This window comes from Corvus cornix, chromosome 1A (genome assembly GCF_000738735.6).
Source record: "Corvus cornix cornix isolate S_Up_H32 chromosome 1A, ASM73873v5, whole genome shotgun sequence".
Classification (NCBI taxonomy): domain Eukaryota; kingdom Metazoa; phylum Chordata; class Aves; order Passeriformes; family Corvidae; genus Corvus; species Corvus cornix.
The window spans coordinates 70,593,108-70,609,279 of NC_047057.1; the positions used below are offsets into that span (position 1 = coordinate 70,593,108).

The following is a 16,172-nucleotide window of genomic DNA, read 5'->3' on the forward strand; positions in this document are numbered from 1 at the left end:
CAAACCACAGTGCACGGCACAGGCAGGGAATTTAAAAAAACAAGGAAATAATTTAATAAAAAATCAGAACTCCATCCTTTCTGTACAACCTAATGTGAGACATGATGTAGCTTATTACAGGAAATAAAATGGTGCAATAAAAGTGGCACGGCAAGGAAGGACAAAGGTTCTGGTAACATGCAGCAGCAGATGGAGACTTCCATATAACACAGACCTTTTATTCAAGCCCATTCCTACATTAATTAAAGCAATGGGTAAGTGAAAACAAATATGTCTCAGCATAATCGTCTCTAAATAGACTTTCAAAGTTTGCCATGTGAAGTCTCACCAAATCTTTAGATCTAAGTGCCTTTATTCAGAAAAATCACTCACAACTCCGGCTTTTCTCTTTTTCTTTCGTTAAAAATCAGAATAAACCTATTTTTTGAAATAGAACTGACTGCCTTTGGATTCTCCCCCTCCCTTGCTCCCCCAAGCTTTATGATTTAGTATCTGGCTAAGGAAAACTATATTTAATTAGGCTCATTAACCTTGCAGTGTGAACACGTCTTTTCTATTTTTTTTAAATAAGTCATCTGCTAGTCATCTGCACAGTCATGTGGCTTCAGGGATAAAAGTAATTAAAGCAGTTACTCTACAGCTAATTAGCCAATATTCTGTAACCACTCTTCTAGTTTACTTTTTTCTCTGAAGACATTTGAAAAATTCATATTCCATTTCTTAACAGGAAATTCATCTCCTCTCTTTGAAGAGCATGAATCCAAAAATACCGAGCATTTCCTCAGAAAACAATAAATAAAACCACTTCATTAGGATAATTACATAAATATCTATGGTTCCTAACACATTCCTCATAAAACAGACTAAGCTTTACAGAAGATTTAAAAAAACGTGTTGATGGCATCCCTTCAGATGGTGAAACAGAAAGCTCAAGAATGCCTGAGGCGGTAGTTTCACAAGCATTTTAAGGCAGCACCGTTCCCAAAAGAAGCTGCCCCCCTCAACTGGTTATTTCATTTTGTGTGCCAGAGACAGCATGTGTGCTCCTGCTCTTACCATGAGCACATCATAAAACGGGGAAGGGAAGTGATGAAAGCTGTTATTTCGGGAGAAGAGACTGAAACTGCGTCCTGAGCCTTCCGTGGAGAAATGAGGAGTTCAGCTGGACACAGGCTGACCCCAGCTGGCCATGCAGAGCTGAGCAAAGCCACCGAAGGGAGAGAAAAGGCTTTGGGATCAGCTCTTGTTACAGCTGTTTTACTACGGGGTTTATTCAGTTTTGTCAAGACAGAAGCTGCAGTTATTTTTCCATAGTGACACTTGATACGGACCAATAGATCCATATTTTCATGTGGGTCTTCTTTTATACGACAGAAGTTCAGCCTCCAAGTCAGCAGCATTCAGACACTCAAAGCAGGACAACAAAGCATGAGCCCTGAACTAGAAACCAGCTCTGCTGTCCGGTGACATCAGTGAAATTACACAGTGTTTTCCACGGATGACACAAAATGGCTCACGGGATCCTCCTCCAAAGCACTTTGGAAACCACTGATAAGCCCTTCCTCAGAATATAAGATGCAGAACATCAGGACCTGGCTTCCTGCAGGTCCAAGTCCCCTGTTGTTCCCTCTCTTCTTCCCTGGCTTGAGACATGTCCTCATCCCAAAAACCCAGCTGTCCTGATATGGTACTTACAACCACGAGTAAAACAGGACTCTGTTACTTGCATAAAGGCCAAAACAAAACAGTTACAATGAAAATTCATGTAATTGCTGATCTGTACCTGCCTTTCCCTCACCAAAAGAACTGATTTGGTCACTCCACCCAGTGCCTTACTTATTTCCAAGGCATCTACCTGTCCTTCAAATTTGATTAAAAGTACCCAGCAGATTCAAAAGGTGTTAGAACAATGAAGAACCAGAGCCACAGTAGAAGCTAATACCAGCTATTAATATATTAGAACAGAATTATGCTGTCTTGAAAAGGGATGTAACACTTCATTATCTAAATGCCACTTACCAAGAGACTAGCTCTCACATGTAGATGGCCCAGAAATACCAACTATAATTACAAATATCAATTGAAACATAATGAATGTATTTTTGGCCCTTCAACTAGAGGGTCTGAGCAACACATAGATAATGGGTTTTTTTTTTTTAGAATCCAAGAACATTGCAAAACAACTGCAATTAATTACTCATTACTCAGAATATACATGTGTGTGTATATATATATATTCTGACATACATAGACACACAGAGGTAATAAAACATATAATCATAGAATAGTTTGGGTTGGAAGATCTCTGAAGATCATTTGTGCAACCTGCTGTGCAATGCAGCATCAGCTCTGAGGTCAGACCAAGCTGCTGGGAGCTTTATTCAGGTGGGTTTTGAGAGTCCCCAAGGATGGAGACTGCACAGCCTCTCTGGGTCCAACCTGTCCTAGCACCTGATTGTTCTGCACCACGTTTTCCCTTATATCCAGTGTGAACTTTTCCGCCTCAGGACCCCTAAAGCCCACTTCCCTGGGCTAAACCAGCCCAACTCTTCCAGTCTTTCCTCACAGGGCAAGTGCTCCAGCCCCATTGAGCTGTCCCTCTGCTGAAACTGTGACAATTTTATCAATCTCTCTTTCCTACTAGAAAGAGAAACTGGACCCAATCTTCCATGTACACTCCAACAAGTGCTGGGCAGAGGGGATGGTCCCTGTGTCCCCCTGCGTCTGCATCCCCACAGTTAAACCAAAACAGCGTGCTCCTAGCTTACACTTCCAAAACAGATACTCATTGACATGTTCCATCATTTCATTGTGAAGTGAGATTAAAAGTTGCATCTGATTCTTTTCTGAAGCATGACAAAACATTAAACATCTGGGCTATTATAATGCAGTGGTCTGGAGAGCAGAGCAAGAGAGGCAGACTCCTTTCCCTCCCTGCAGGCATCGTGGTGAACCCGAGCACACAAGCTCTGCAAACAGTCCTTGTGGAATGAAAAGCTTGTAAAACTCTTTTTCCAGCTTCTTTGCATGACTCTTGGATGGCAAATGTACCAGTGTAGTGAGCCTCTGACTGTGCACATCAGTGTCTTTTCATCTGTGTAACATGCACCTTCCTCTTTATTCCAGGGAAACACCTTCTTCTACTAAGGCACAGTGATGGGTACAAGGGAAGGAGATAAGGAGGGAAGGATCAAGGAATTTTTAAAAATGTGTTTATTTAAAAAAAATCACTCAGGAAAGCACTACACTCCATGATTTGTGAAGAGTTTGGCTTGTCAGTGATAAACAAATAGATCCTCTCTAATGGCAACATCAGAAATCTACTGCTTCAATAATGTCACTATGTAGCAAGCACGGAAACAGCAGACACAGAAAAGGACTCAAACAACGTATTTTTAAGTAAAAAATATTTTACCACTAGATGTCCCTGTTAGAAAACTATAATTCTACTCAAAGCTGTGTGGGAAACAGGACAAATCACCCGAATTTGTGTTAAAGCTGCTGGCACAGGCTTGTAAAAGCTTCAAAAGCTCAAGTGCCTAAGTCACAGAAGCGGGGAGGACTGTTAGCAACCATAAAAGATAAAGGTAAGGGTTTACCCTGTTCTTTTTGAGTACTGCCACCAGCTAAGGTACCACTAAGATATGTTAAGTGCTGTATTAAGTACACTGCTGTATTTCAGATATGTATTTAGTGGGAGAGCAAGCGGCAGGGAGGTGCAGTTCTCTCTTTAAAGCAGCCAGCATAAGGCAGATGCTGGAAGCTGCCACTTAAACATGGGCACAACCATACCATTCCCCTTCTACACCTGTCCTGAACATCTAACCCAGCTCACTTTGACCACAACTGGTTTAAACAAATATCACTGGGAAGGGATGGCAACAAGCATCAGAACTGAGCCGACTTCACCTCCAAGCTTCTGGTAATGCCATGAAGATTTTTGCCTTTTCTTTTATACCCCTGTTATACCTTTTACAACTTCTGTATTCCTAGTGCTTTTTGCCTACATTCTTGGACTTGTCTGTCAAGCTAGGAGACTGAACATCTCAGAAGCTTCGTAGCTAGGCATCAGTGTGCCCCAGACCCCAAGGTCCTCTCCAGAACACATTCTGTAAACCAAGATAGAACCATCCAGGGGAAGGTTCCTTGGGGAGGGGGGGCTCACTTGAGCCTCTCATTGGGGAATTTTGATAGATATGCTCATTAGTAAAACCTATAATGTTATACCCAATGTTGGGGGGGAAGGAGGAGGAGAGACACAGAGACACAGGGAAAGACTCGGGGGGGGCGCATCTCGATGCATATGACCTGGACGTGTGCACCTAAGGATCCTTAAAAATAAATACCAAGGTAAAATCCCTTTTCCCCTTCTAACCGTGTATGCCTCTTGATTTTAAGACCAGGAAAAGGCATCACTGGATTCCCCACACATCAACTAATTTTAAGATTGAATTTACTAAGAAAAATCATGACACACGCCTAGTTTAAAGGAACTGGAGTGCATTTGCAAACTTCTCTGCTAGCTTTTTTTCCTAACACACAGTGAAGTGTTGTCACTGTACTAGTAATGCTTGTTTCAGCTCATCATATGGCTGCAGCTGAAACTCACCTGTCCCTACAAGCAGCCCGTGAACCAGGACGTCAGAGAGCAATTAGACAATTCACTTTTGAAAGCTGCAACCTGTCCACAATTTTAGTGAACGAAAACACAGCTCTCACTTGTCCATCCACAGGCTAATCACTCAAACTGCATCTTGGCTGTGTAAAAAGTGCCTGTGCTTGTTCCCATGACAGGCATGTGAAGCCACGTGCGGCACAACCTCCTGACCTCTGCTCGTGCCAACTTTGACACCCACCTGCTCCACACCAGCCGTCCTTTGCTTGCCCTCTTCCATGAGGCCACCCCGTGTCTCCTCCACTTCACTGTCCACCTACTAATGATGACCAAATTGCCACACCTTAGAAGCAGACTCTAGGAGGGCTCATCGCTTTATTTCATTCCACAGCTGCAGCTGGGTTTTGCTGAGGAAGCTGTAGCACTTTCCCCTTCCCCAGCAATGAGCAGAAGAGGAGCTCTAGCCAGGGAAAGGCAGAGAAACCCTTTCTTGGCTGCTCTCTGCCTTATCTGAGGCACAGCCACTTTTCGGGCCCGGAGACCACCTGCAAACACCTGGAAAATCCCTACCACTCCTCAGAGAGCTCCTCAGAGAGCAAGCAACAAGGAGAACGATCAGAAGAGGTGGAGCCCTGAGTTTGCAAATCAAAGCCCAACTGAGTGTTTTGAATCTCTTGGCGAGGAAGAGGGGAGGAAAGATTATCCCGTGAGAACCAGAACGGCGTGAAGGAGAGAACCGGCTCTGACCAGAGCAGGGCTGCGGAGCCCTGCAGCCCCCACTGCCCTCCAAGGTCCCACGCTGCTCGGAGCCCCTCAGGCCACAGCCACGCGTGACACGGGAACTTGCGTTTACCCTGCACTACCAAAGCCTCCTGCCGGCCTCCCGCTTACACGTCACGGGAATATGTTAGAACGCCTACAAGAACCGTACGGCTATCCCTAGTTCGGCCTTTCAGAGGAGCACGGTTCCACAGCCCCCCGGCGGAGGCTCAGCCGGGCGCAGGGAGCGGGGGGCGGGCGCCTGCCCCGCCCCGCCCCGCCCGCTCCGGAACCCCCGCCCGCCGCGGCCCCGCAGCGCCCACCGGGGACCCACGGCCGGGTCCAGCTCCGGCCCCACCGCCGCTTACCCAGCTCGGTGCCCGGGTTCCGCCCCGCCATGGCCCGCGCTCTCCGCCCCCTGGCCCGGCCGGGGCGGGCAGACTTCGGCCCCGCCGGCCCCGCCCCGCACGGCAGGAAGCGGCGGGGCCGCCCCGGGCGCGGAGCTCCGCCCGTCACGTGGGGACCGAGCCGGGCAAGGCTCGCAGCCGCCCCTCGGCCTCCCCAGGGCGAGAGCTCGGTCTCCCGCCGCAGCTTTCCTTACTTTTCTTTTGGAGGTACATGGATATTGGGTTCCTTTGGCGATGCGTAACGCTGAGCCTGCCGTTCGGGTGGTGATGAGTCAAGGCACTGCCCAGTGTCTTCGTGTTGACTCTTCAAGGAGGAACTAGTGCCACACGTACACACGGGGTCAATAAACCGACCAGCCTGTAAAACTTCTAGTGATACCTGCAAAGTTAAATTCTGGTAACAAAGCCACCGAAAACTTCATGGCCTTTACTTTTTTTCCAGATTTGGAAAAAAAACCACAAAGTCTCGTGAAAAATACATTGTACATTCTTAATATTCATGTTTAGATTGAAAAAATATTTTCCAACTTTAGTCCTATTTGCTTAGGGCTAACAAAGAAACCCCAAACTCACAACAGCATCGGGTAAAGCGGGAAGGGGTCATAGCTCTGAAACCTAGGGACACTTCTCTTTTTGCTTTTCCCATACCAAAACTGCATGTGTGCTTTGACAAGCAGTGGTTTGAAAGACAGCAGTCACTCTAGAAGTGTATACCATTTGCACTGTGTACTTTAGGACACGTCAAAGCAGTCCAAAAATTACAAGCTTTCGTGTACTTGTGGTGGTGCATCCTCCCCCTTTTCCAGGCCACACTGTCATCTAAGAAATTCTTGTGATGCCTCTGCCTTGACAAACAGCACCTGGGATCAGCTCCTCTTGAGCTCATCAGAATCACTGTCCACTCCTAGGAACCACTGCTGTCCAGCAAGCTCCTGTTTTCTTTAGGAAATTTAGCCTTGGAAATTATTTTTCTTGCCTGAATGGTGTAACATCCCTGTTCCCACATTTTCAAACAAAGTGCCAACCCAAACTGTGTCTGGAATGAAACAGTTTTGACCAAAACCCACTCTCCTGCAATCCTAAAAAGAGCAGTCCAAAACTAGACCCTTTGAGCTCTCCTGGACCGGCCCACTGGCTGTGACCAGCAACCTTCCTGCGAGTGGGGCCTCTCAGAGCCAGAGAGCTCTCATGTTTGGTTGGAGGAACAACAAGGGCTTGGTCAATACCCTCAACTTTGCCCATTGGGGAGATGCAAAGGCCTGCAGAGGGAGTATTTCACCGACCTCCGAGGGGAATTTTTCACAGGTAACTTACACAGCCTGTTTATGTGTGTGTGTTTGCATGTGCAGATATGCTATAGCAAATCTGGGAGAAATACTGCTTTCTTAGATGTTTAAGTACCTTCCATATCGAAATAAGTTAGGCTTGTAAGTAAGGTTAAGTCATAGGTTAGGTTAAATGCTGTTAAGTGTTATTCCTCTGCTAAATTGTTACAGTAAAGTTACAAGTTAAGTTAGGTGTAAGTGTTGTTCCTGTTAAAGGTTTAAGGTAGAAGTTAACATTACTGTTAAGTTTGAGTGCTGTTAAGCTTTTAGGCCTTATTCCTTTTCATCCTTGCCCTCGCTATCCTTTTGTCACGCACACCTAAACACACACGCACATCCCTCTAGACGGTTCTCAGTTCATTTCTGGTTTGATTGCCTGGATTTTGTTTGGTTGTGTTGTTGCTTGTTTTTCCTTGGTGTGCCTTAACTGCCCTCTAAGGAGTAGAGCGAATCTTGCCAATGAACTTTGGTGTCCTGTTGTTTAATATTAAATCTGGCTTTTGCTGATACGTGCGCTGGTGATTTTTCAAACATTTCATAGCAGTACTTTAGTTTTGTTGGGGTTTTTTTCATTTCTTCCAGTACTTTAGTAGCTGTTACTAAGTAATGGGTTTTTATGACTGTTACCTCTGTTTCATTTTTATGCATGCTGGAGCAAGCTGTAAATGCAGAATGTGGGACATGGTTTTCTGGTGAACTTGGGAACACTGGGTTAACAGTTGAACAGCTGAACTTGATGTTAAAGGGTTTTTTCCGCAGCTAAATGATTTCTGAGATTCTATTCCAGACCTCTGTATGAAATGCTATAGAGCCTACTGCAAATACGGACTAAAACCCACAGCATGCAAGAAGTTTCACCATGGAGCAAGGTGTTCCAAGTTCCTAGCCTTAAATGCATCCTTCAATTTGTAAAATTAAGCTTTTATGCTGAAGTACTAGATATGGAACCCTCATAAGCCTTAGTGGAATTAGCAAGACTGAACCATTTAGCTGTAAATGAGAGCTGCTTGTTTTTAAGAATAAAATTCACATTGGTAATTGCAAGCAGGTATAGTCTGTGAAAACAGGACAGCAAGGACAAGTATGAATATGAAAAAAGAAAAAGGCGTGTGAATAAATATACCTAACTTCTTTCCACACAGCATGCATTATGTAAAGCTTTCAGCATAACATTAAAGGAAATGACAAGTGGAAGAATGGCAATTATTTTCTTTAATGAAGAAAATATGATTTGTAACTTTGAAAGAGTAACTTTTTTATCCAGTCTGGAGGACTAAACCCAAGCTTTACACAGATTTGCAGCCAGCCTCTGATATTTTCATGTACAACCAAATACTTCAGGCAGCACATTTAATTTAGGAATTGTCACTGTTTTTCTTTTTAGGGACTCATGTTTACATTCAAACTTTAAAGAATAAAAAAGATACAAAGCTTACAGATCAAAGAACTTGCCACCCTCTGTACCAACACTAAAACATTCTTTTGCTTTCTCTCTGTATAGTACAAACCCAAGATGCCAAGGATTACGTGATTAATGTGGTTGTTTTTCCATTTCATGAACCCAACGCTCAAAAGTAATGTACGAGTTTGGAGAGGCATTTTATTTAGACAACTGAAAACAGTTAAACATTCAGAAGCAGCATACAATGAAACAAAACCCGAACCAAATACTTTTAAGTACATAATCCCTTCTTTTCAACTAGAGCCAATTTTTCCAACTTTCAAGAAAAAAAAAAATGGTAAAAGCCATTGTATCATCTCTTCTTCGTAATAATGAAAACACACTACAATGAGTCTAATTGAGATTGGAGAGACTGGATCTTGGCTTGCACACTTCTTTGAAAAGACAGTAGGCAGTTATGCCAAAAAGCCAGCAAAACTCTACTACTTGTCTTTTGGGTTTTTATTTGGATGCTCAGTTCTCTTACAGACAACACCTAGCCAGTTCCACTGCATTCTCATCAATTACTGCCCATCTTTGCCCCACGGAGAGAGCGCACTCTGGAAGGCTGCTGTCTGTCACTGCTCACTTGATTTAGTCTCGCATGTCCATGTGTCACGTAACAGCTGCAGTAATCAGGCTTTCACTTCAGGAGTTGAGCTGTACACTGTATCTGAGTTTTCAGAGGCAATCTCTTCTGCAACTAAATAAAAAGGATGTTATTTAACTTCACTTTAGATCTATAAACCAAACAGATGTTGCAGGGATTGCTTAAAGAGACCAGTTCCGTTTGTTTTCCCATTCAACCTGATCCAGCTATTCTACCCCATCTGTTCTGCCTGCACAGCTCCAGTCACCAGCCTGACACTTACCACATGATCAATGTCAGGCAAATGCATTCAATGATCTTTTGAAAAGAGTGAAAAATACCAGAAAGCACTTGAGGGAAACTACTTCTTCCATGCTAAGGAATACTGTCATCTTGACTGATGTTTTAACACTTAGGCAGTTGAAGCTGACAGTTCAGTTCATTACCTATTTCCTCCTCTGCAGTTCCTGGAAGGGTAGTCCTTGCTTTTGCTGCTTCTGCATTCTCCTCTTCTGTAGAGAAAGAGGAGAAAAACAAACAGTCAATACCTTCAGTTCCACCCACCCACCTTAGTTAAAAAAAAAAAAAAAAAAAAAAAAAGGAATTTCCACGTAATTCAGTGTTGAGGAGAAACACCTGAGCAAGCAATTCTATTAATCAACATTGACCCTGTTACTGCTTCCCTCTCCCCAAGCTGAAACAGCCAAAGTACAACAGAAAATAAAACTACCATCCACACTTCTTCCTAGAGATTCTCTCTTTCAGAATTATAAAAATGGTATTGCATATTTCTCACTCTTCAACGTAAAAGTACATCAGACTCTTGGCTTAAATATTCACCAAGTGTCACTATTCAAAAAGCTTATGGGTATGGTGTTAATTGCTTACGTGACAGCTACAAAAATACATCCTTAAATCTAACAGATACAAGTAGATCAGAAACCCTCAGAAGACAGGAGTTACTGTATGAAACTCAATGTTTACCACTAATGATAGATATTACTTCAAAAGTGCACATGGAGTAGCCAACTTTCACCAGGACCAAGCACACACTTACCAGGAACTACACACTTCCAAAGGCCATAGGTTTTCCCTACTGTTGTCTGCCACAGCCTTAGTGTACCATCCTCAGAGCCACTTGCATATAACTCTCCATCAGGGCTAAATCTCACGCAGTGAATGGGACCAAAGTGCCCTTTGTAAGATTCTGAAGGGAACATGGCAAGACCGTCAATTTCAAATTTCAGCCAACAACTGAAATTTAAGTACAAACCAATCAGTTTCTGATACAAAACAGAGTTCCATTAATTGGTATGTCAGCAATGTCTACTTTAGGCAAGATACTAATGTTCCAGGAACTGCAAGAAAAAGAGTGCTTAGTTATTCTAGACAAAACTACAAAGCAAGCCAGCAGCACGGACTACACCACTCTGTTCCTTCAACCACTCCTTCCACAAACAAACCATTTTAAAGGAGGACTGGATCAGTAAGAAAAACTTAGAAATATGCCTTTTTTGAAATGAATTTGGCCAACGCATTTTTCATAAAATCTTGTAACTGACATATCTAATGAATAGTATGACACTTAAGTTAACATACAGCTATTACAGCAATACTGAATGAGAATTTTTTTTGAATAGGTGCAGAACTGTTGGACATTTTAATTAGTTCTAGAATAATATTAGGTATGCTGAGAGAGCAAAAAATGTTTAACTGATAATATACCTTTTCATCATCCTCTTGCACAGCACGCTATGCTAAAACCCTATGAGTACAACAGTTTCATTTATTGGTTATTAATACCTATTTCAGAACTCCCTTATGATTATAGGAGACAAACATACCTAATTCTTCTCCTGAATTATAGTCATATTTATAGAGTTTAAAATCTTCACCACCTGCAACCAAACATTCTTTCGCAGGGTGAAGTGATGCAGAATTGATTGTAGCAGGTGCTTCAAATGATTTAATCTGCTCTAGACTGAGAGAGAAAAGTTTGTTAATAAAGTTCATATTAAAAAAAAAATCCTGAGAGCAAAGAAACTGTGATTCTACTAATCTGGACTGTTTTTAACAGAAATAGAATACAACCCCACAGAGTTTCTGAAACAAGTTTTAATACTTGCAAATCATGCTTGTCAAGTTAGAAATGAGTTTAGAGTAAGCAAAACAGAAGTTCAAACATACAGAACTCCTTTCTGGAATATGTTTAAGCGTGTAACTTGTTTTCTTAAGACATCACAGAGATGCTGGTTTTGACAGCTTGGGGATTCTGGCCTTGTACAGCCAGTTTTCACCCACAAGAAGCCCATGACTCAACCTGTGAAAGTTCAAGTTGTGGACTCACGTTTCTGCACTATGAAAAGCAATAGTCTTCCCATAGGTTATCACCAGTATCTGTCCTTCTGGAACATACTCCATGCTGCTCACTGACATTGCCACATTTAGTGACTTCACTTCAGTCATGGTACTCCGGTCCCAGAGGCTTAAAAGGAAACAAAAAGGGAAAAAAAACCTCTCAGACTACTTCTGCAAATCAAACAATTTCCACCTCACATCCATGGCAAGACCTGGATTAAAAAAGGCACCCATCAAGGATCATCGTTTGATTCTACAGGTACTTCAGATATTCAGTGGCTTTATCTGCATTCTCACCTAGGCCAAGCTTAAGACATTCCTTTTTTTAAAATACTTCTACCTTTGCAGCTTAATGGCACAATATTAAATGGTATATACACACCATTTAACTACTCAGTGATTCTCTTGGAGATTAAAAATCTTGGTTTAAGTCTCCTAAGTAATAGATCTTTCTAGAAGCAAGGCTTGAAGAGTCCACTCTTCCTTTTTGCCTCAAAAGACAAAGACGTACTAATCCCACTTTACAGTTCCTTGAAGATAATACAGTTTTCTATCTAGCAATGCAAGGGGTATCTAAACAGAAATTAAATTGTTCTGCTATGACAAGTAGGATTCTTTATTCATTAGCTGACTGCTGCATCTCTATTCCTACAATTTGGAGGAAAACAAACAGGACTAGGCTCCTGCCTATCTTGAACACTAGGAAACTGAAGAAGACAAAGCAGCAATAGAGCTCAGGACAGTGTGTATGCAAGAGACCTCATCTATAAATCCATCTTCTTTAGGATTACAAAAGGCATGAATTTATTCTATGCAGTTCTCAAAGACCACCTGTTCTTACCAGGGAGAACACATCTATGATGTTTATGCACGTGTTTATGGGGTAAATTAGGACTGTTAGCAAAATGATCTCTGACAGCAGATCAGAGCTGTATCAGGCATGCAGCTACATAATCTAGGATCAGATAACTTGTGTTACTTATATTCTTTACCAAAATAACATAACTGTATCCTCACACAAGGGGATGACAATAAAGCAAGCTGAAAGTTACTTTTTCTTACCGGACAGTTTTATCATCAGCTGAAAGAATCTGTTTGTCATCACTGCTCCATAAGGCCTTTTTAATGCCAGAAGTATGTCCACTGACAACGTCAGGTTCTTAAAATAAAGCCAAATATTTTAATACATGGCATACAATGAAACAATGTCATGCAGTAGTTTGGGGGCTTCCTTAAGCTACATGGATTTCCACCTACTAGAGACTGTAGAATTACTTCAAGCACTTATGACTTTATTTGTAGATCTTATTCCAGGAACAGGATAAATGTAAACTGGGTATCTGATTGCCTAGCTTTCAGCAACTTCACTAGGTGAACATCAATGATGTTCTCTAGCTTCCTCTCAACCACCAGTATAATTCAACCATGAATTTAAACACACTTAAATATGTGGAGTCTTTTTTTCTTTCAGATGACTAAATTTTAATTAATTAGACCAATTTCTAGTGAGTCTGCACTGAACTGAAACATGCTCTACTCTCTCCAGTGTCCCATTCCTGGAAGTGTTCAAGACCAGGCTGGATGGGCTTTAATCAGCCTGGTCTAGCAGTCCACACATGATCTTTAAGGGCCTCTCCAACCCAAGCAATTCTGTGACCCTTATATACCAAAAGGCTATAGACACTGCATTTGTAAAAGAATCCTCAACTTTGTTTTTTGTGATTCATAACAGAAAGGAGCCCCTTAATTTCAGAATTTCTGTTTAACTTAAAAAAAATCCCCAAGAATCAGTTTTAAAAGCAGACTCACCTGCTTCTGGCTTGCTCAAGTCATAGATACGCAAGAGCTTATCTTGTCCACCTGTTAACAGATAATTGCTATCCTGAAACAGAAGTTAGAGAGTCAACTCTATTTTGGATCAAAAATACAGCCTTTGTCTGAGAGTTAAAAATCACAGCTTTTTCTCTCAGACAGCCTCTAACACACTTGCTACATTTACCCTACAATCTTAAAACCAAGCAGTGGTATTTTAGATTATTTGCCTTATTAGATATACACATAAAAAAGCAAAAAAGTAACTAAAAGCAAAACTTACTCAAGAGCTTATTTCCCTGGTGAATAAGGTATAAAGGTTTCTCATACCTGTGTAAAATCCACACTTTTGACAATGTGTTTGTGAGCCAATGTGATCAGTTCATCGCCTGACACAGCATCCCACACTTTGCTAAACAGCAAGAGGAAACATTCATATTTTAGAGGCACCAGGACAAATCAACCTGGACAGTCAGATGAATTTGTAAGCAGTCTTTCCTGATGCCATCACAACATTTTATCATAAGTGCCACAATTCTTATAAGTTGTAACCCAGTTAGTAAATAAGAATACTTTATATGTTTTTACTAGAGCTTTTTTTTGACTATTCCACCTCTTTCCTTCATGCTCTTCTTCAGGACCACGCAAACTAGTTAACCATTTTAAGACAAAGGTGGCTCTTTTCTGCAACTTCATTAATAGAATTTGCCCTCTACTAACAAGATTCAGCTTGCAAAATATTCATTCATACTGCAAACAGCAAAAGCAAACAACAAAAAACATCAAAGAACTAATTCACTAGAAGTTTCTCATAATAAAAAGAGGCTAACTACTGGAAGAAAAATAAAAATCACTCTTTCAACTCTGCTGTAATTACAGTGCCAGAGATTAGAGCTGCATAGGAAAGTTATTCCAGCAAACCAATATGGTAATTAGGCACATCAGGAAGCAATCACAGTTGTTCATCATGATGGAATCAACTGTAGCTGCTTTCAAGAAGGTAAAAGTCTAGGTTTTAATTTGGCTAGCCAAAAATAAGCTAGCAATTACTAAAGAGAAACAACTTAATCAGTAATTTAGTACAGCTATGTTGTCACCAGAGAGCACCACAGACTAAAATCAAAATACAGACCATGAAGACAGTTTCATCACTTACGCTGTAAAATCTGCTGCTGCTGTAGCTGCTTTAGTGGCATCCGTGTTAAGGGTGGCACCCCAAACAGCACCTTTATGACCCAGAAATGTGCCAATCCAGTCTCCCGTGTCTCCCTGGCGCAGCATAGGCTTGCCATCTTCACAGAAACAAAACCAATATTCACATAACGCGATAAAAGAAGGAAGCAGTTTTTTAAAAGAAAAAATATTCTCTTGCACCAGCATGTGGAGACGCCCCATACTTTACAAAGCCATTCTGTGCAGAAGGGTTTAACTGGAGAGCTTAGATGTGCAGCTATACTTCCTGCATGCATCTACACGATGCTGATATTCAAATACTACTGCAAATGAGATAATTTTTTTCTGGCAAAAGTCTTTAGTTTTGTGTTAAGATAGAAGGAAGGTAGAAAGGAACATTTCATTTAGGTTTTATTTTTATTAAAGTTTTCTTCAGGCAGGACAGATTTGGTTTGCTTTTTGTTTTTACTTTGGAACAATATTATGAGGCCATCAGTATATACAAACAAGTCTCATGTTTGTAATGAGATATGATTAAAAAATACAGCAATATAAAAATGAAGCAGTAATAGAAAGCCTTTCCTAGCATTAGTTTTTTCTAGAAGGCTATCAAAGAGTTGCTCACACAAGATTTAGAGCTGAACTGGAAACACTTCAAGGCAGGAATGCCCTTTAAAACTTATGCATGCAAAAGATTAACATGTACATGTATGAAGAGGAAATGCTATTCCCACACTGAGCAAAGAGTTCTCATCATGCTGCGTCCAGCAAGGCAAGGCAACTGCCCTGATCAAGCCGGAGCTCGCTTTAAATCTACAGCCCATGTGCACAGGCGGTGGAAACGGGAAGTTTTACAAACAAACCATTTCGGAGGCCTCCCACCCCCTCAACAGCCTGGATCCCACGGGGCGCATGCGGGCTCCGATACCCCCCGGCTAACCCGGCAATGAAGCCCCAGGAAAGAAAACCGGCTGTCCGCTCCCTTCGTCATTCCACAACACCGCTGTCACCGCCCTGCGTGGCCGGGACAGCCCCCCGGGACCCCTCCCACCCCACCGACACCCTCGGGACGGCGATGCGCGGCCTAAGAGCGGCGGGGCTCCCGCACGCCCACCCCCGGGGCGGGGGATCCCGAACAAAGCGGCCCGTCCCGCTCACCCTTGCAGGCGCTGATGAGGAAATATCCGTAAGGGGTGACGCCGCTGAAGGCCAGGTCCACCACGGGCCGCGTGTGGCCGGAGCAAGTGAGCGGGGTCTGCCTCATGGCCATGGCGGCGAGAGCAGGGGCCTGGGCAGGGGGCACGAGTCCGGCGGCCCGGCGGGAGCGGCGGCGGCGGCAGCGGGGGAAGTGACGGGCAGGAAGCGCTTCCCGGCGGACGCGCGTCACGCGCGGGGGCGCGGCCGCCACGGCACCGCCCCGCCAGTGGGACGGGTGCGCGCTGCCCGCCCTCAGCGCGCTCCCTGAGAGGGCTGCGGGTTCTTGTTGTGCCGTTCATCCCCTCATCCCGCTCCCTGAGAGGGCTGCGGGTTCTTGTTGTGCCGTTCATCCCCTCATCCCGCTCCCTGGGAGGGCTGCGGGTTCTTGTTGTCCCGTTCATGCCCTCATCCCGCTCCCTGAGGGAACAGCGAGCTCTCCGCCGTCCCGTTCATCCCCTCATCCCGCTCCCTTAGGGAACAGCGAGCTCATCGCCGT

The 16,172-nt window shown here is 43.2% G+C and overlaps 2 protein-coding genes across 2 annotated transcripts in view; both read right to left on the reverse strand.

Moving 5' to 3' along the window:
- DERA (deoxyribose-phosphate aldolase) overlaps positions 1–5,828 on the reverse strand; it is a 47,901-nt gene extending 42,073 nt beyond the window's left edge. Inside the window, exon 1 of the mRNA XM_039571459.1 lies at positions 5,743–5,828. Within this exon, the coding sequence (XP_039427393.1) occupies positions 5,743–5,773 (31 nt within the window). The 5' untranslated portion in view covers positions 5,774–5,828. The remainder of the gene's footprint in view (positions 1–5,742) is intronic.
- Positions 5,829–8,300: 2,472 nt separating this feature from the next.
- On the reverse strand, positions 8,301–15,836 carry LOC104692265 (serine/threonine kinase receptor associated protein). Its single transcript, XM_010404179.4, has 10 exons — positions 15,638–15,836; positions 14,463–14,598; positions 13,637–13,718; positions 13,304–13,376; positions 12,557–12,653; positions 11,484–11,621; positions 10,981–11,117; positions 10,194–10,343; positions 9,583–9,648; positions 8,301–9,250 (listed from the first exon to the last, which is right to left on the reverse strand). The coding sequence occupies exons 1-10, from the start codon at positions 15,747–15,749 to the stop codon at positions 9,183–9,185; spliced, it is 1,059 nt and encodes a 352-aa protein (XP_010402481.1). The 5' UTR covers positions 15,750–15,836; the 3' UTR covers positions 8,301–9,182.
- Between the last annotated feature and the right edge of the window lie 336 nt (positions 15,837–16,172).

Bases quoted from the DNA above. Each gene is read 5' to 3' on its own strand.
- LOC104692265 (XM_010404179.4), bottom strand. From the start codon at position 15,749: ATGGCCATGAGGCAGACCCCGCTCACTTGCTCCGGCCACACGCGGCCC. The intron at 13,719-14,462 runs GTAAGTGATGAA...CTTGCTGTTTAG, and splicing joins GCAGCAGCAGATTTTACAGC to CAAAGTGTGGGATGCTGTGT. The intron at 12,654-13,303 runs GTGAGTCTGCTT...CTTTATTTTAAG, and splicing joins CTTGAGCAAGCCAGAAGCAG to AACCTGACGTTGTCAGTGGA.